Here is a 19243-nt window from a genome sequence, read left to right on the forward strand (position 1 = left end):
TTGTTGTGTTGTAGAAAATGAAAAATAAAATCTGTGGTGCAATTTAAACAAAGGAATATTTCAGTTTCTCCAGTCTTTAGGCCATATTGTCTGAGGATCATGCTTGGTATTGTTAGTTGATTAGATGTTGCCTAGTGTTTAGTTCTGAGCTGTGGAAAACTAACACTGTGAAGGAGCGCACCAGTGTGTTGGATTTTATGTCCCATCATTTAACAAATCAGGAATATGTTTGAAGTTCATACTGGGGGACCTCAAACACATCGATGCCTCAGTGAGCATGGAAACATATTTCTGGATGTACGTCTGTGAAACCCTCATGCATAACAAGTTCAAACCTGAAACACTGGACTGGTCACTCTAATCACTAAAATCTAAAAAGATGTAAAACAAAGAAATTAGGCTAAATGTATCAGCATGTATAGCTGTGAGAGCCTTCAACGTTTTCAGATAAAGACTGTGAGTTGAAATTAGTATTTTATATCAATTATTTAAAACAAACACAGAAATGGTTTAACACCAAGAGAGCGAATAGATATACAGGGGATTTAGCAAAGAAAACATCAAACAAATGAATACATTTTCTAAACATATCCTCATAAATTTCAATAAACCAGAAAGGCAGCTCACAGACATAAAAAACATTTCTTTAACAAATCTGCTCTATAGACCCAAACACCTTTATATTCTAGGGGTGTAACTGTATATGAATAAAGATCTAAAGGTGGATATCAAGATCAACATTCAAGGTTTATTTATTCACCACCTAGGTGGAATAAATGGGAAAAAAACAGCCTGAAATAATATGTCACACATACAAATGACTCAGTTCAATATGTCAGAATATGCATTCATGTAATGAGGACTATCGTCCAGTAGAGGGCGCTAGATCAGATTGTTTTACTGTTTCAAGTAGAATATAACAGCAAGTGAGTAGCTGTGGATACTAACTAAAGCAGTCCACACCAAGGCAATGCAAGAATGGCTGGTAATGATGCCACCTTAAGGACCCACCTACTTCTGTTCATTAGCAGGAGGGAAAACATTTCAGGTTTCTGTTAATTTACTGCAGCAGTGAAGACCTGTATGATCTAATATCCACACGCTTTGAGGGGGCTGATAGTTTACAGGTGACTGCTCACTCTCTAATTGGATTATTTTATGAATATTCATGATATGTAAGTAATACGCTTAGATTTTTAGGGTTAATTTACGTAAATACACAAACACTGCCTTGCTTTACCGTCTTCTACTTTGGTTCGTTCACAGATACAAGGTGAGGATGGTTTTTTTTTTTTTGCCTAGTTTTTGTCAAAGTTGTTTTTTTCAAATAAATGAAAATAAATATTTTCATCAAACATATTTTAGCCTTTACAGATCAGGATTAGGGGTATTTACTTAAAAAGATTTAAGGACATAAATTAAAATCGTACAAAACCAAACGTTACACTGGATCTGTTTTTGCAAAACCAAAGACTTAATTATGGTATTTTTTTCTAAAATAGAATTTTTTACATTCTGCATTGGTCCTAGTTAAACCATTGTTCTGGGTTCAGAGTCTGACCCAAATTAGAAGTCCACAGCTCCACCCAGTGGCCAGTTTAAATTACTGTCAGTGAAAGAAAACAACACACTGAAGCTAAACACCATGAAATCCCTTCAGCATACTGTTAGCTGTACTGTTAGCTGGGGAGATAGCGCTTTTCTAACTGATCTTTCTCACTTAATTAATCCTAAATTAAAATGAAATGTTATATTGTCCAAGTTTCTTTAAAGGGTTGTTGCAGATAGTTGATGGCTGTGAGCAGGAAGGATCTCCTGTAGGGGTCAGTATTACAGTGGATCTGAAGAAGCATCTGACTGAACACACATTTTATGAAACATCCTTCTTTTAACAATCATCTCCAGAGGTTCCAGAACAACCCCAGAACAGAACCAGAACAGAACCAGCCTTCTTTGATGGCACAGGAGATTGCTCTCTCCACTACAGGCCTATAGAAGTTCTGCAGAATCTTGCAGACGGCTTCACTGTTGCTTCTCCAGTCCAGTCTGTTGTCCAGTTGAACAATAAGATATTTATATTCTTCCACCACCTCCACTTCTACTCACATGATAGAAATACTGTTTGACATTTCTAAGTAGTCAGTGAGGTGACATAAATAGTTGCAGCATAGGGGCTCTGGACAGTTTATTCAAAAGAAATCAACATTTTTTTGTAAACTAATCATGTAATTTTTTCTATTTGTCCATATTTTTTCCCTTTTCTTTTTCTTTTTCTTTGTTTGAATCCACATCCATTTTATTTGATGTCTTTTCCTTCCTCTATCCTTCCCGACTCTTTCACTTTCAGTCATCGTCTCCTCTCAGAGCGTTGCGTAGACTCCTCCAGAACTCCGGCCTCCTCTCCTCCTCCTGAGGCCACTCCAGGTAGGTGGTGGAGCTCATGAGTTTGCGGAGTTTGCAGAAACGTTTGGGGACGTTGTCTTTGGAGAGCGGCTCCAGCAGGATCAAGATGGCAGCGTCTCCGCCGGCGTCGAACAGCCAGAAGTGGGAGAAGTCCAGTTCATAGCGGCACCAGTCGGACTGGAGGAAGTTCTCAGAGAGGATGAAGACAGTATGTCGGCTGTGCTCGATGGCGCTCATAATGTTATCCATGATCCAGTGTCCAGGAAGGAAGTCCCGCTTGTGGAGGCACAAGGACAATGGCCGCGAGGACCCGGGACTCCTGGAACCATCCTCTCTGGTGGCAAACAAACAGGAAACCAAATTATGGATCCACTTTCTACTGTCCTTTGTTTTAAATGCAGCTTGATCTAAGAAGTTTATATTTTCATTACTAACAATGCATACATGACAGGCATATTTATTAGTTCAACTACATGATGAGGTAATAAAACGATTTTTGTGGTTTTTAGCTCCAGACATATCTAAAACTCATTATTATCAAACCTTGAGTTTAAAAAAGGAAACAACCTCTGAAACTGGAATTGTGACTTGAAATTTTGAAGGTTTTTACAGACACAGATGTGAAAACCCTCCATGGCTGCTGTGGTCATAAAACACAACATTTCCAGTAGGACTAAAATGTTTCCGGTCTAATTTAAACTGAACCATAAACCAATCATTCCCAAACACATGTTACTATGGCGGACTGGAAATTTAAAATATCCACCTGGTAATTCATGTGATCCGACCACCAGTCAAGAAAGCATCAGAGCAAAAGAGGCTAAAGTGAAAAAATATTCACCTTGGTTCCTCCAGCTCCGGTACCAAGAAGTTTTCTACCCAGCCGGCATCTCTTTCACTGTAGGAAACAAAAGCATCGAAGGACTGCAACACTTCCGACTCCAGAATATCTTTTCGTGGTTTCTGGGAACTTCGCTTGGCCTTGAGCCAGGCCCAAGTCATCTTTAGGTACCAGAAGGCGTGGAGTCGCCACAGCAGAACACATATCAGTACCCCGATCAAAAGGGCGACCCCGCAGCTCACAGAGATGAACAAAACCGGGTGGCAAACAACGACCGAGAGGTGGACCTGACTCACTGCCTCACCCAGCAGGTGGAGAGGGGAGTTGCAGGTGTAGCTGTCCTCTCTGTCTGTTAACTTGACATCTCCGCCTCCCTTTAGTTGTGACTGTAGAAAGTTAACAAAATCACAGCCGCAGACATACTTGTTGTAACCTGCCTGGAGGTTCTCGAGTCGTCTGTACGAGTGGAGGTCTGAAAGGCCGAACATGCTCAGGGTGTTAAACTGAAAAGAAAAAAAATCTGCAGGTGTCAAAAAATGGAGAATGCAGATTTGACTTCATTGAAAAATGTAGGATTCTTTCTTACCTGCATTGTAAGAGTTTGTAGTCTGGGAAAGAACTGTCCACCAGGTAACTCTAGGAACTTGTTCCCAGAGAGGTACAGTTCTCTCAGTAAAGGTAAGAACTCGGAGAAGCCTTTGAGATCATTGTAGCTCAGATCTAGCACCTGTAAATAGTTATGCACAAAAGATGTAGCATTTATTTGATATTTGTTGGTTTTGTTTCTTCCACATTCAATCTCTTTACCTCAAGTGATGCTGGTAGACAGGGAGTGGTGGTGGTTAGCTTAGCTCTGGAGATGTTGAGGTATTTCAATGTAGACGGCCAGGAGCAACTTGAGGGCATTGAGTTGTAGCCAGTTCTGCTGATGTCCAGGTGGGTCAGTTTCAGGAGCCTGGCTACCATTCTTCTAATCATGGAAAAAGACTGGACAGAAGTGGACAAACCTTGAAACCGGTGAATTTCGATGCTTGGCATTTACTGAGATTTTACTTCATGCTGACACCTTTAGAGGGTTTCCACTGATGTTTAAGACTCTGAGTTCCTTCAGTGTTTTCTCTCCATGACAAAGCGATTCTGCCATAGTCAGGTCGGTCAGCAGATTGTTGGACAAGTCTAGGTACTGCAGATTTACCAGCAGTCTGGATGTTGCACAGGGCATCACAAACACCTGAAGGTAAAGAGAACTTTAACCCCAAAGAATGACATTTCTGGCAGTTTTCAGCACAGAACGATTTCCTCTGACTGTCTTTGGCTTTGTTAAGACTTAAGGTTAGCAGCGCTTGCTATCAGCACACATTTACCCCAGCATTTATGACGGACACCTTCCTTGGGTAATGCAGAAGAAAATTTAGCTGTAGGAATGAGGTGAACTTGAAGACGTCTAGCACCACAACATTTCGGAGAAAGAATTCGTCGATGCTTTTGTGATCGGTCCAACTGGCTTTCTCCCACCTGCCAGAGACAAGTGAACTGGTCATAAAACAGCAATACCTTTACGTCAGGGCAGAGGCTGAATTTCAACTATTCAAGATTAAGCAGAAATCCTGCAGATAAAATTCTTTTAAGTCACAAGAGTAATGTTTTGAATGTATCCACAGTAGAAAAGCTTCCTTAAATCTACATTAGTATTTTAACTACAAGGATGGACAACTGGGAAGGCGAAGCTGCAAGACTAACAACAGCATAAAGGTCTAAAAGATTAATACATCCTAAAATGTTGCAAAAGCACCTGTATCCAAATGTGGATGCTCCTAAATTTTATATTTATCCCTCGAGGCACCTTGGTGAACCAAACGTACTTTCTGCTTATTGTTTCTTTTTTTATGTCAATGTCTCAGTCTGCTTAAAAGTCAGTTCTATTAAACTTGGCCAGGATTTGATCTTTAGTTTTATTTTCTAAATTTATTTATCCTTTTGTTTGCACTATATGTAAAATAAGAGCCATGAATTTTGCATTCACGCTTTTCCTTCGGTACCGATTTGGTCCCATTGACTCCCATTAAACCACATATTTTTGTTGCGCTGAAATCCTGGCATTTCATAATACCTTCCCCCAGAATATCAACTCAATCTAAGCCTCTTCCTTCAAAATACAGGGACAGCTGGTTTTCAGTGTGATAATCCCCCTTAAATGACCACAGGCATTATCGCTCCTTCACATGTAGTCTCAACGGGGGACATGGTTCTCTAACCTTTCAAAATGCACGACAACCCTGTGGGTTTGTGAAGGAACCTCAGCCAGGACCTTTTCGGGTTACGGACCGAAGGGTAGAAAGTGTACGTTCTTGCATAAAACTCTCATTGCTCCAACAATAGTAATGCATTGAAATCAATATTCCTATCAATTTGTGACCAAGGCTGTAACACTCATATCCAAAATTTTAATGATTGGAAAATATAGAATATGTTGTGTTTTCCCCCTTCAAGAAATATAGAAGAGAATTTAAAAAATATGACAAACTTTATATTGATGCATAGGTCTGAAGTTGTTGAAAACATTTGATACAGTGAAAGTGAAAAAATATAAATATTCCGTTTTTATTACACTTTTATAGGAGGTACAGCTTTTGGACCTAAGTGTAAAAAGTGCATGTCTGAAGTAACAAGGTCCCAAACATTTAAGGAACCTTATGTTTCCTTCCATGCATGGGAGCAGCGTACTTAAACGCCGTCTTTCCAGGTCCAGCATCAGCCTTAGGAGCAGAAAGTAGGAATACGCCTTTAGAACCTCCAGCTTGTTTCTGGGTAAATTGGCCTGTAGGTGTGATTGCCTTGTAGATGACAATGTTCTGGTGATGCAGTCTGCTAGATTAAACATAGTCGCCATGACAATGAGACCTTGTGTATAATGAAAACTACAAACATTTTATCCATGTACTTGGATGATGAATATCCTGTAGTTCGCTCTCTGGACTACATCAAATTTAAAATTAGCAGATGTCAGTCTTGCTGTATGCTAAATATTATGCTGCTGCGACCCGTTGATTAGTTTTCTCATCTGATCTGATTAATCAGAAATTATCTGTCATCATGCAGTACGACCACTGTTGTTATATTACTTGAGAACACCAAGAATACCACGGTTTAAAGAGGTGAGGATTTCAGATTTTAACAGGTTTCAAAGCGGATTTCACCTTATTTTGATCATCCAGAGCAAAGCATGTTGTAAACTATATATTTTATGTTAAAGGCAGCGTGCCCCTGAGCAAACGCACTTCTTGCAGATACATTTAGTTTATTCTGTTAACTGATTGGTGGAGGCAATGACTTACATCCATAAAGTATTAAAATAATTGCAGGTGATTGCCATGTTTTGGCTCCCTACCTCCCCTCACCCGTCAGCGTGACGTCTTCCATGGAAATGACGGAGATCGGGACTCCATCTATCACCACCAGGAGGTCGACAATCGACTGATCAGACACAGAAAAGTTGCGAAAAGAAAGATGCCTGAAGAGCAACAACAAAGAAAATTTGTGAAGAGTGCCAAAAAATAAATGCCTGAAGTTCTTGTGTTGTGGCAAAAGAAGCAGAAAAGAACTTAATAATGAAACCTAATCCTCCTCTTGGCTGACTCTCTGAAAGGCCCGACAGACTGATTCCCAACCAGATGGAGGTCATCTAGAGTTATTTGAGTCTCAGGATATGATATGTCAGCGAGCACAGCTGCAGCCAAGGTCACGTTGGTTAGAAAAGGACCATGGAGGCTTAAGGTAACATGACCCAGAGGCCAAATGTCTCCTAATGTTCCGGAGTCATACCTGCAGAGAACAGAGCAAAGTCATGGACGGAAGAGCCTCACGCTTTTATTGTATGTTTTCACATCAGTGCATGTTAATGGATGAACGTGTTAACACCTGGCCAGGTTGTTGGCGTGCACAGTGAGCTCATCCAGCTCCGTGACTCCTAACAGATCTCCTGTCCTCAGCTCCTTCAGATCTGAACCTCCAAACATCAGCCTCCTCAGTCTGACGAGTCCGTAAAACAACGAAGGAGAGCTGAGACGGCTGGAGGAGACAAAAAGAAGATGAATGTTGGATGTTTTTGCTCATTTGTTACCCAGCAGTGGGGTTGAGATACCATTTACAGTCTGTATTTATACATTTTCCTCATGTTTATCTCTCGTCTGCTTCTATGAACGGTGACAATGAAGGTCAACAACTCCTCAGGAGGAAACAAATCAGCAACAGGGGCTTGTAACTCAGCAGCCATCAATCAGAAAAGCCTTAATTGTCCCTTTTAGAGCCACAAGTTAAATCGTCCTGCTTGTCTGTCCATCCAACAGAGAGCAGCGCTGTGTCTCTAGGCCGTCGTGGTATTCCTCCGCCGAGCATTACTTGTCAGTCACTGATGCTACAAGCAACTTTAAATAAGTCTGCATTAGTCGTGAAGATGGAGCAGCGAAAGCAAACTAGGAAACATAAAGGTGGTGCTGAAATGTTGAATGAGAAAAAGAAAACCCTCCAGGAAAGTTCAGCAACAAATCTCTGACTTGTGCTAAAAATGTACTAAAGCCAGCAGGGGTGGAAAGTAACAAATTACATTCAGTTGTGTTACTGTAATTAAGCTGAATTTGTACGTGATTAATATTTTTTTAAGTAGTTTACAAAAGCTGAACTTCTAATTTTACTTGAGTATGTTCTGATTTAAGTATTTTACTCTGTTATATTTGAAATCCCATCCTTTATGGAGTAAAAATCAACATTTAATTAAACTAAATAAAAAACATGGCAGTGATCCATGGCTGGGCTATTAATCAGATACCAACATGGAGTAACATCAATCGAACTCTAGGGGCGCTATAAAAACCTATCAAATACAGTTAAAGTTGACCTCTAAGAAAAAGAAGAAAAGCCATGGCCAGAGAGTGGATATACTGGACAAAGGACGAGGTGAAGATCCGAACTGCTAGGTTCTGAGGAAGAGGAGAACTACAGAGAAGCTTCATGGATGTAGTGAAGGACACAGAGGATTTGGTGTGACAGAAGGATGCTGAGATGGGGGAGATGATCAGCTGCAGAGAACCATAAAGACAGCAGCTGACAGAAAAAAATTAGGTTTACACATGATACCTCTAAATATTGATGATGTCATATGTTGACATGTTTTATTTTTGTGTCGCTTTTTCATTTATAAAGATGCTCCTTTAATTAGAAACTGTTTGGGAACAATATCTCCTCTTTTCCTTTATGAAATACACCAGAGGGACTTTTTCCTGCTCATAAAATAGTAACTAAAGAACTATTACTTAAAGTAAAACTTGAATGAGGTAATTTTTACTTTTATTTAAGTAACATTTTATCAAAGGAACTTTACTTTACTTGAGTTCATTGTTTTTGTACTCTTTCCACCTCTGAAAGCCAAATGTACTGAAGATGAGAAGATCATAGATGGTGGAGCAGTGAAGAGTCCGTTGCTGCAGAAGTCACTCCTACAGTGAACCATGGAGCGGTACAAAAACAGCAGCTTTAAAGTTTTTCCTCCCCTCTTTTGTCCGGTCCAAGTTGTTAAGTTTGGAAGTTATTTTGTTGAAAGTAAAGAAACTTTGTGGCTTGTTTATATTTTACCTCATAAGCTAAATATAGTTGCTGTAAATTATATTGACTGTCTGAGAATAAAAGCATTAGCACTGTAACAGTGTATATATATATATATTTCTAGGCCTGTATTTGTTATAAAAACGTCAGCCCAGCAGTTGAAGGTCTGTCAGGAACTCCGGGCCACTTTTTCTCCCGGTCCGCCCCTGCCTCTGACCACAGGGACTTGATTATACTCTGAGCGGCGCTGTGCAACAGTGCGCGCTCCATGACATGCGAGAGCGCGCAGGACAGAGTAGATGAGACGTAGCTTCCTCCTCAGAGTTATGAGGAAGATAGAAGGAGCTAATTATCACCGAGCTTCTCTAAGCGCTCCCGTTCAGCTGCACCTCCTGACTGCCCCTCACGCCTGGAGGAACACCTCCTCCCTCCACAGCATCTGCCGGCGGTCTGATACCGCCTGCTGCATGTTCCTCCCGAACCGATCCAGGAACCACAGGATCAGCGTATTAGGCCTCTGAGCTCCTCACCTGTATGGGTTGTCGAGCAGGTTGAGCTGCTGCAGGACCTCCAGCTTGCTGAACCACTTGTGGTTGAGGGTCGTCAGCTGGTTGTCAGAGAGATCCAGATCCTCCAGGCTCCACAGAGGGTCGAACGCTGATGGATGCATCACAGCTAATCTGTTACCTGCAGGAGAGAAACATCCACATCTGCATTCAGACATGTTCTACAGGCTGATTCAGTGAGACTCAGTAAAAACACTGGTTACCATGGAGATCCAAAGCCCTTAATCGGGAGAATCCCATCAGGTCATCTTGGGTCACCATGGTGATGTTGTTGAAGGAGAGGTCAAGGCTCAGAGCTTGGTCTGTTACCATGGGAACGCTGGTGAACCCGCTGTAGGAGCAGTTACAGGAGAGATGGAGGTCGCAGCGACTGCAGGACGGCCTCCCCTCATCCCCGTTTAACATTTGACCCCGGATCAGCGATGCCAACAGGAAGGTCAGGGAGCAAGTAGTCAGATGTCTCATGCTGCAGAGCTGTAGAGCAGATTTATTGAGCCGCACAAAACAAAGAAGTGAAACCGTCACATCTGGGAAGTCATTTGATAAAACAGGAAATTCAGATTATTTTTATTATTTGTCTCAAGAAGCCTTTATGCACGTGTGCAGAATGTAACTAAAAATATCTGTTCAAAAATATGTTTTTCTTCCGACTTCTCATTCAGATTCAGCTCTGGGCTTACATCGAACATTTTCAGTGAAATATTTAGTTTGTTTCTTCAGCCACAGACTCTAACTCTGACATCTGAATAAGTTTGACTTCAATAAAGCATTAGAAACTTGATAGATGACCCCAAATCCTATTAAAATGATGTAAAAAATTCTAATAATTGGTCTTTTAACATATCTTTGCAGATGGAAATCAGCCTTCCCGACATTCCTGTGAGGAACATATAGGTATAAAACAACTAATGGATGGACTTTGTTTCCTGTAATTAGGTGTGCATTGCCACCTCATATCATGATAAACTGAACTTACAGAAAAGTGGATATGAGCTCCACAAAGAGCTGCTTTCTGAAAACATGAGCTACAGCAGAGGATCAACTGAGGACAGACGTGTCTCTGTCCTGTTTCTCTGCCTCTCTGCTTCCCCTTTCTGCTAAACAGCTTTGACTTTCTGATGCTGTTCTCCTTCATGCGCATTTTCCTCGGCTTCAACAGAAATAGCTGAATGCTTCTGAACATTTTAATGGATTTCTAATTGCCTGACTAAAAGCTGAGTGTGCTGGCGAAGAACTGGGAACACTGTGAGGAAATGGATGGATAAATCTTAACTGCAGTGACATGTTTGGATAAACGCTGTAGTATCGGAGTACCTCAACTCCAGCCTTTTACACAAAGTCAGCTGCTTCCACCAAAGTGGGTGATGTTTTCTGCTAATCTGCTAACAGTTTTATGCTCTACACACACTTTTAGTTATTTTTGTTCAGAGGGGTTCTCCTTTTGTATCCGATGTGCTTTTGGAGTGATCCAAACTAAGAAAACAGCCAGCGACTTGAGCTGGACGGGCCAGCGGCTTCCTCCCATTCACAGAATGACCTTAAGGCCAAAACAGCCCCAGTGTGTTGAGGTTTTCCCTGTCAGCTGAGCGAGGTGATGTGAATGTAGGGCATCACCTGCTGAGGTCTAAAGATGGTCCCAACAGAGAGAGAGAGAAATGAACCGAAAACTGATTCTGGACCAAAGACATTCATCCTCTTATCAGTTTGGCACTGGTGGTTCTGACCCAAAGGTTTTCATCCTTTGGATCTTTTATTATCTTTCATCCATATTTATCTAAAACCGTAAACTCAAAAGGCCCAGAACCTTTCATTTAAAATCCAGAGAGAGATCAGTAGACTCCTGATAAAAGTTAGATTTTAATGAGCATAACTCAGAAGAATTTGAGCATTTAGATAATAGCAGTTTGTCCTTTAAGTTGTTTGTTCATGCTTGATATTTTATATTTGATTCTTGTTTTTGTTCATCTACACAGAATTGATTAGTGTAATTAATAGTTAATATCATTCTTCTTTACATTTCAAAAATACATTATGGTTAAATATACAAAATCTAATTTCTTTTAAATAAATTACAATATAATGTTTGCTTAATGGTTAAAGAATATCAATTCTTCTGACAGATTTTTAAACCGATGGAGACTGAGAAGCATTTTATTAAAGAAGCTGGTATATGATTATTATCTGATGTAACTATACTACTGTAATTAATCGCTATCACATATAACAGAACCATCCCAGCTACTGTTAAAACATCTTTCTTGTAGTATTTAGCTGCTTTATCTGACTTCCACTTGGGTTAGAAATCCAGACTCTCAGATGCAATAAACACTGTTCCTGATTTTTAACGTTTTCCTTCATTATCTTTAAATTTATGTTGTCTTACCTCCGGAGTGGAGTCCTGATAAAGGAGTAAACGTGAATATCTAAAACTCATTGAGACAAACAAATGAGTTAATATTTTATAGCTTCGCAAAGAGGAAGTCAAAACTGTTGGCTGACATCTGCAGCCAGGGCTGAAAAAGGGTAGTGAGTAGGAGGGAGGAAACATCCACCGGTGTGTGCAAGCTTGAAAAAAACAAACTTAAACTATAAGTTTTACCAAATCACATGAAACTAGTTTCTGTAACAGGAAACTTCAACGGAAACCTGTTAAATTCTATGCAACTAGCAACAGGTCAAGTGTGAAAGTGAGGTGAACCAGTCAGGAAGTGAACCAGGCTGTGATAAACTCTTGGGGTTGCTGTTACATCACATGTATAAATCTTCGCTGGCACTGGACCATGACTGGATAGCTTCTGCTTTTAAGCCCTCAATAACAGGAAACTAAACATGGTCCCGGATTGCTTTAAAAAAAAAAAAAAAAAAAACTTTATATGGATCTAAGGGTTCCAATGTTTAAAATCCAATAAAACTTTTCAATTTCAAGATTGAAAACTTAACTTCAGTCAATGACTTAAATGTTTTGAACCAAATTCAGTGCGACCTGTGAAGAGCTCACTCTGCTGAATCAGCTCTCCTCTACTGGCTTGTTGTGAAGGGATGCAGCTGAATCTGTAGTCTTACTAACCCTGGATTTAAGTCTTTACTAACTCTGGTATAGTTCTGGATAGGTTTGCTTCATATGTATCACTAAGGTGTTTCAAAGCTGTAAAATTTTACTTTAAATCCTCTTTAGTTACTTTTAAGCATGGAGCTCCACAGGGTTCTGTTCTTGGCCCAGTATTATTGGTGCTTTTTTGGTGACCTTATATATTGTCGGTTAATATCTCCTGTCACTGCTATGCTAAAGGCATTTAGCTTTTTAACCCACCATTAAAAAGCCAAGGCTGACTTTTGATCACAATTTATTTTATGGAACCATATGTCAAAAGGTTGTTCATTCTTGTTTTTATCACTGGTAAATGGAGGGCTACTATGTCCGATGTTGAGAAGGAGTCATTCATTCCTTTATGCCCTCTGGCATTGACTCTTACACTTCTGTTTGGACTTGCCGCAGTAAATCAGTTGCCTGCAGCCTGTCCAAATTGCAGCCCTCAGTGTTTTCCATGGTTTGCCTGAGTGGTCATGTTACACCTTAGTGATCACAAACAGAAGCAGCTGAAGTACGGCTGTTTAGACCCGCATCTGGGTAGCATGTTTCCTATTTAATTTTAGCTGGTGTGAGCTTTGCCAAACTGAGCTTTTTTCTGTGAGCTTTATTTTGAAAGTTCAGGTTTAAATAGTTTTCCTTTTCTGCAAAACCTCTCACTTGAGTCTGAATTTGATTTGTTTTTGTTGTTGCAGATAATCTTTAATGATATTGTAATTTATTGAGATGCACCAGAGGATTTGTGCTTACAATACCAGTGAGAGGCCTTTTTCTTGATCAGATACAGAGGACTTTAGGGGTTTTATTCTACACTAAAGTTCAATATGATACTGTATAATCTACCCGTTGTTTGAGACAAAAAGGTTCCATCTAACCCAGATTTCAACAATAGCAAAACACTGAGAATCAAGAGCTTAGTCCAATCAGATAAGAGCTGAACACTGAGAGCTAAAATGTGAAACGAGGTGAGACCTTCTCGGAAGCTGAGACGTAATCAGACACCAAACAACTGTATGAAAATGATATTAAAAAAAATACAAACCTAGACTTTCTGGCGAAGATAACATTAATCCTCAATGGCTCTTTTATTACTGTACCACCATGAACAATACCATGCGATGGGAGGCAGAAAAGTTCATTGTTGTTGTGATACTGGAGCCTGGAGCTACCGTACCGTTTCAATGGAAATCTGCAGAATAAAAGCCAGAGGAGCATCAGAGACTCCAACACTTTGCCACATCCAGAAGGAAGTGAGTTCACATTGGGTCTTTTAAATTTATGAGAAGTTACATTTTTAAGTTATTTACAGTTCCCTTTAGTTAGTTTAAAAGTAACACATTTACAGTTTGCATTGTTGTGCAGCTTCCTTCTTCATGCATCTTGATATTATGTTTTTCAGGCTCTTGCACCATCATCACCATGGACTTGCTCTGTGTTTTTCTCACGCTTTGCTCCGTTCTGTCGCTGAGCCGAGCCGTACCAATTAACTCGACCCTCACCAAGAGCATGGGGGGTCTCTGCGACTACAAGCGCCTGCACTGCATGATCTTCCCCGGAGCGTACTGCCCTCAGTGCGACGTTGACGGGAACTTCCTCCCACAGCAGTGCTCCGGCTCGACTGGATTCTGCTGGTGCGTCGACATAATCACCGGAGAGGAGATCCCCAACACAAAGACCCCGACTGGGGTCAGTCCGATTGACTGCGGTGAGTGGTTCTGTCCTAAAAACACCATAATTTTGATAATTGGCTCATAAATTCTCCAAATTGTTATAACAAATCTAATAAATTTGGCACACTCTGCTGACTGAGCTGCTTCTAGGGTACCGACACAAAATTTTACATCCAAGTTCCATTTTTAAGAAGCAAATAGCATCTCTAATTGGTTCTACTTTTTGTCTCATTTTAAAGTGGTAGAGATGCAGAATTCATCTTAAGTTTACTGCAGTTACATGTCTTTGAAGAAAGACTTCACGGCCTTCCCTGCTGTTAAGCTATAAGTCTTTTAGGCTATGTCTTAACCTGCTTTGCACATCCGTCTCCCCGTCCAGTTTCAATTCCCACTCTTTCTTGCATAGTTCTGGGGAGGTCTGGTGCAGCCACTGGGTGAGAGGCAGCTTACACCTTTGCACATGTAGAGACTGAATATCTTGCCCATTTTTCTTTGCGAAATAGTTCAGACTCTGTCAGATTCGATGGAGAAGATCTGTGGACATGAATTTTCAAGTCTTGGCACAGACTCTGGATGGATTTAGGTCTGGACACTGAACATGCTTTGATCTAAACCATTCTATTGTAGCTCTGGCTGTATGTTTGGGGTCATTGTCCTGCTGGAAGGTGAACCTCCACCCCAGTCTCCCTCACAGGTTTTCTTCCAGAATGATCCTGTAGTTAGCTTCATCCTGGCGTTTTCTTGCTGCTCTTCCATAAAGACTAAGTCTATGGAGTGAGTGCACAACTAATATTTGTCTTATTGATGGATTTTCCCACTTGAGCTTTGGATCACTACAGCTCATCCAGAGTTACCAAAAATCTCTAGGCTGCCTCTCTGGTTCATGCTTTCCTTGTCTGTCAGTTTAGGTGGACCGCCATGTCTCAGTGGGTTTCTAGTTGTGCAATACTCTGAGATGTTTGTTATCTAATGTTCTCTAACAAATGGATGCCTTGCCGCAAAAAAGATCCTAGGTTCAAATCCCGACATAGCGTCTTTCAGCATGGAGTTTGCATGTTCTCCCTGTGCATGCATTGGTTCTCTCTTGGTACTCTGGCTTCCTCCCTCAGTCCACAAACATGACTGTTAGATTAACAGGTCTTTTTAAAATTGCTCTTAGGTGTAGTTGTGTGGATGCAGGGTTGTGGGTCTCTGTGTTGCTCTGTGAAGGACTGGTGACCAGTCTTGGCTCTCACCCAATGACCGCTGGAGACACCAGCCCCTCCACAACCCTGCAAGGAAGAGCACGAAGTCACAAAAACAGGAAACTAAAATAAGTTAAAAAAATTACATTAAACAGAACTAGAACTACTTCATGTTGAAAATGTTTGTGTGTGTCTCTGTTTTGCAGCAACTGACATGCACTGCCCGTTTGGCTGGAGCAGTTTCGGTTATCGGTGTTTCCTGTTTATCGAGACCCCAAAGACATGGCCTGAAGCTGAGGTGGGGGCAGCTAAATACAGAGAAAAACCGCAGTTCCTACAGGTTACAAATAGGATCTCTGGAAACTGCCTCATGTTTTTCTCTACAGTTTTACTGTCAGTTTGAAGGGGCCAATCTGGCGTCGGTCCACAGTTACGAGGAGAATCACTTCATCCAGACTTTGACCAGAGGAGACACCCACAACTTCCCAGAAACATGGATTGGAGGCACCGATGCCATACATGTAAGAATATCTTTAAAACATCTTTTAGCACTAATAACTTATCAATTAACACTATCTGAGTCATATTGATACATCATTCTTTTGTGTGATGGCTTCTAAAAATGAAAAGGTTCTTTGCCTGATAAAGTTGGAGAAGGGATCATTAACGGGGTTGTTTGGTAATTTAATCAAATCTATTCATCCTTCTTCTACACATCTCTCTGATAATGTTCAAACTGTTGTGACTTCAGATGTGCGGTATAGTTACGTTTCCCGGTGGTTTCTATGAATTCATGCATTTTTGATCCCACAGCCTGATTTGTGGATGTGGTCCGACGGCTCCAAGTTCTACTATGAGAACTGGTTTGATGACGACCACAACAAGGAGGACAAGCGCTGCCTGAAGATGAACTATTTTTGTAATGTCTACCACACACACACACACACACACACACACACACACACACCAGACCATCACACTGCCACCACCATGTTTAACTGTCAGTATGAACGTTTTCTGAAATAAGACATAGCAGGATGCATGGCTACCAAAAATTTCCACTTTTGTCTCGTCAGTCCACAGAACGTTTCCCCAGAGGTCAGGGGGATCATCACGAGCTTATCTTCTTGGTCAGCATTGCTTTTGGCCTTGGATGCCATTTTTTATCAGGCTCTTTCTGTTGTGGAATCATAAACACTGCAGTTCTTTAGATGTTGTTCTGGGTTTGTTCGGAGCCTCCTGGATGAGTCGTTGATGAGCTCTTGGAGTAATTTTGGTAGACCGGCCAGGTCCAGGGAAAGTTGACTTGAAATCCTTTAAAACGTCTTGTCTTTGCTTGATTTTCAGATACCCTGAAGTGGTCCACTGGCCCCTGCAACCAGAGTCTGCCTTTTGTTTGTTCCAAGGACAACTGAACACATCTCCATGAATAGAACCTGAACAAAATAACCCGACCCATGTTACCAACTGTGGACCTACACACGCAGTAGCGGTCCTGCAAAAAATGTTTTTTTTTATGTGATCAAAATTCATTATTAATCAAAGAGTTGTCGTTTTTACCACATGTTGATAGTTTCTTTCTGCATGTAAAAGTCTAATAAAAACAAAGGAATAAAACCAACAAAAAGTCCATGAATCCTTTCTGGGGTCTTCCCCATTTCCTCCAACCCAGCCGGTATGAGGTTCTAACACGATGATAACATTGAGCTAAAATCCCACAGTTTCCAGTTATTTACACAACATTAAACAAAAATGTAAAATATGATGCAGTTTTTATAATTTCTACCAGAAAAGCTCAAATTATTCTTCTTAAATTATTGAACATCTTGATTATCTCAATTAAAAATGTTTTACAGTTAATCCAAAACAAAAGTCTAGAATAAAACTAACTTTAGCAGTTGTTTTCGAGTCCCTCAGAGAATTGTTCCTTACGGCTGTTCTGCTCTGAACCAAAACACTGATTTAGCGAGTTGATATTAGTTGGTTAATTAGCCGGAATGTGGAGCAGCGGGCCTGCAGCACTGTTGCACACATTACCCATAATTCAAGTCACAAGACAAACTTTAGTTGGGACAGAACCTGGCTGAAGTTTAATCCCTAACAGGTTGAGTAACTGAACTGCAGCTGCATGTGGGGTGTCCCTGGTCTGCAGTAGTGGTCCAAGGAGGGAATGGTGGTGAACCATTGACAGAACCATGGGTGGTTGACTCACATGGGGAACTAAGGATGTCCTTTGTGGCCCGCTCCAACAGACCACTGTGGCTCAAACCAAGAGGAAGTTAGTGCTGGTTCTGATAGAAAGCTGTGTTGGGCTATAATGCCACAGACCAGTAAGGTGTCCATAGTGATCCCTGTCCTCCATCAGAAAAACCAACAACAGACAACTGAGCATCAGAATTGGACCCCAGATCAGTGGACGAAGATGAGCAGGTTTAATGAATCATGCTTTCTGTTAAATCACGATGATGGACAGATGCTTACCTCAAGAACACATGACACCAGAACACCCTGTGGGTTGAAGTCAGGCCAGCGGTGGCAGGGTGATGGTTTTGGTAGAGTTCTGCTGGGAAACCTCAGGTCCTTCCATCTATGTGGTTGAACTTTGCCACGTACCTCCAACCTAAACATTGCTGGAGACAATGCAGGGATTCCTGTTCATGGGAATATTGTTCCCTGGTGGCTTTGTCAGATTTCTATTTAATGTGCTAAAGGACAACTTTCCTGATTCTCCTTTCAGTGCAGGATGACTAAAATATTTTAGTCTGAAATGCTTTGTACATGGCCAATTTAAGAAGATGTGGATCCCCTGGGCTAGAGCTAATTTTGGTTCCCTACTCACTCTACTAACTTTACTAATGGAAATCACAACAGACCAGAGGAGTCAAACTGCAGTCCTCGAGGGCCGATGTGTCTGAAGTCCAACACACCTTTGTGAATTTACCTAAAGACCTTCTCATGCACTCAAGTTAAGCAGAACCCTGCTAATGACCAAAATATGTGATTCAGGTGTTCTGACACAGGGATGCATCTAACGGTTGTGGGACACGGGCCCACAAGCTCCTGAGTCTGACACCAGTGCAATAGACTGATCATTTGATACTGTACACATTACTTCAGTGTTGATAGAGAATCAGTGATCTTTTTACATGAAAGGAGAAAATCTCTACTTTCATGAAAAAAGATCACTGGTTCTCTATGAACACAGCATCATGACTAGAACTGTCTTGATCTGCAATGTTGTAATAACTATGCCAGGCCAGTATGTGGCAGTGTAGCACAGTCACTGAAATACACTCTTAACAAAGAAGAAGACAGGGCGACCATGCCTAAAGCAGCAGGATTAGGTTAAAGGCGGGGCTATGACATCATCTACAGTGATTTAGGCTTATATATAGGAAATAAAGAGTTGACAGAACATCTTTTAATAAAAACAGTAAAATGATTTTGGAGCCAATAAAATCTCTGGACCAAGCAGCTCTTGTTACGGACCGGCCCAAGCTTTGCAGGAAATATTCTGACAAGTTCAAGTGGAACATTTTCAATACTTTTGATGATAAAATCCTGATAATTCATGCAAATTATTTTCATTTATTTCATGTAATGGTGTTTCTTATTATAAGTAGGTCATTTATATGGGTTCAAAGTGTAAGCAATTTTAGTCAACAAAAAGAGCAAAAGTGGACCTGTTTCTCTAAAGTTCTACAGCTGTTCTGCTTGGATTAATTACTAAAGATTAATAAACCAATAAACATAATGTTAGACCAAATAAATCCTCATTAAGTGGCTGAAATGTCTTTGTTAGTGCAGCAGAACCGGTTTATGGATGTTTGTGTGGGTCGTTTCATTAGTTTACCCTTTTGGACTCAAACAAACACTACGCACTCTGAAGTCAG

At 40.8% G+C, this 19243-nt stretch overlaps 2 protein-coding genes across 3 annotated transcripts; one reads left to right on the forward strand and one right to left on the reverse strand.

The window, feature by feature from the left end:
- Positions 1 to 461: 461 nt before the first annotated feature.
- On the reverse strand, positions 462 to 13741 carry LOC124880508 (toll-like receptor 2 type-2). The gene is made up of 12 exons (XM_047385656.1): positions 11792 to 13741; positions 9612 to 9882; positions 9373 to 9529; positions 7163 to 7312; positions 6860 to 7066; positions 6633 to 6755; positions 4609 to 4759; positions 4311 to 4475; positions 4052 to 4231; positions 3831 to 3971; positions 3245 to 3747; positions 462 to 2737 (listed from the first exon to the last, which is right to left on the reverse strand). The coding sequence occupies exons 1-12, from the start codon at positions 11954 to 11956 to the stop codon at positions 2344 to 2346; spliced, it is 2607 nt and encodes an 868-aa protein (XP_047241612.1). The 5' UTR covers positions 11957 to 13741; the 3' UTR covers positions 462 to 2343.
- On the forward strand, positions 10526 to 16971 carry LOC124880510 (ladderlectin-like). Of its 2 annotated transcripts, XM_047385660.1 has the most exons (7): positions 10526 to 10765; positions 13626 to 13746; positions 13896 to 14201; positions 15557 to 15648; positions 15737 to 15871; positions 16164 to 16269; positions 16698 to 16971. In XM_047385660.1, the coding sequence occupies exons 3-7, from the start codon at positions 13916 to 13918 to the stop codon at positions 16763 to 16765; spliced, it is 687 nt and encodes a 228-aa protein (XP_047241616.1). In that variant the 5' UTR covers positions 10526 to 10765; positions 13626 to 13746; positions 13896 to 13915; the 3' UTR covers positions 16766 to 16971. The 2 variants fall into 2 exon arrangements, with proteins under 2 accessions (XP_047241616.1, XP_047241617.1); XM_047385661.1 differs by lacking the exon at positions 13626 to 13746.
- Positions 16972 to 19243: the final 2272 nt, after the last annotated feature.

Source organism: Girardinichthys multiradiatus, chromosome 14 (assembly GCF_021462225.1).
Source record: "Girardinichthys multiradiatus isolate DD_20200921_A chromosome 14, DD_fGirMul_XY1, whole genome shotgun sequence".
Taxonomy (NCBI): domain Eukaryota; kingdom Metazoa; phylum Chordata; class Actinopteri; order Cyprinodontiformes; family Goodeidae; genus Girardinichthys; species Girardinichthys multiradiatus.

What these genes read in the sequence shown, in the direction of transcription:
- LOC124880508 (XM_047385656.1), bottom strand. Translation starts at nt 11,956, where the DNA reads ATGTTTCCTCCCTCCTACTCACTACCCTTTTTCAGCCCTGGCTGCAGA. An exon ending in CACGCCAACAACCTGGCCAG is followed by an intron (nt 7,067 to 7,162) that starts GTGTTAACACGT and finishes TGTTCTCTGCAG; the next exon opens with GTATGACTCCGGAACATTAG. An exon ending in TCAGTGGAAACCCTCTAAAG is followed by an intron (nt 4,232 to 4,310) that starts GTGTCAGCATGA and finishes ACTTCTGTCCAG; the next exon opens with TCTTTTTCCATGATTAGAAG.
- LOC124880510 (XM_047385660.1), top strand. Translation starts at nt 13,916, where the DNA reads ATGGACTTGCTCTGTGTTTTTCTCACGCTTTGCTCCGTTCTGTCGCTG. An exon ending in GGTCAGTCCGATTGACTGCG is followed by an intron (nt 14,202 to 15,556) that starts GTGAGTGGTTCT and finishes TCTGTTTTGCAG; the next exon opens with CAACTGACATGCACTGCCCG. An exon ending in GAGGCACCGATGCCATACAT is followed by an intron (nt 15,872 to 16,163) that starts GTAAGAATATCT and finishes TTGATCCCACAG; the next exon opens with CCTGATTTGTGGATGTGGTC.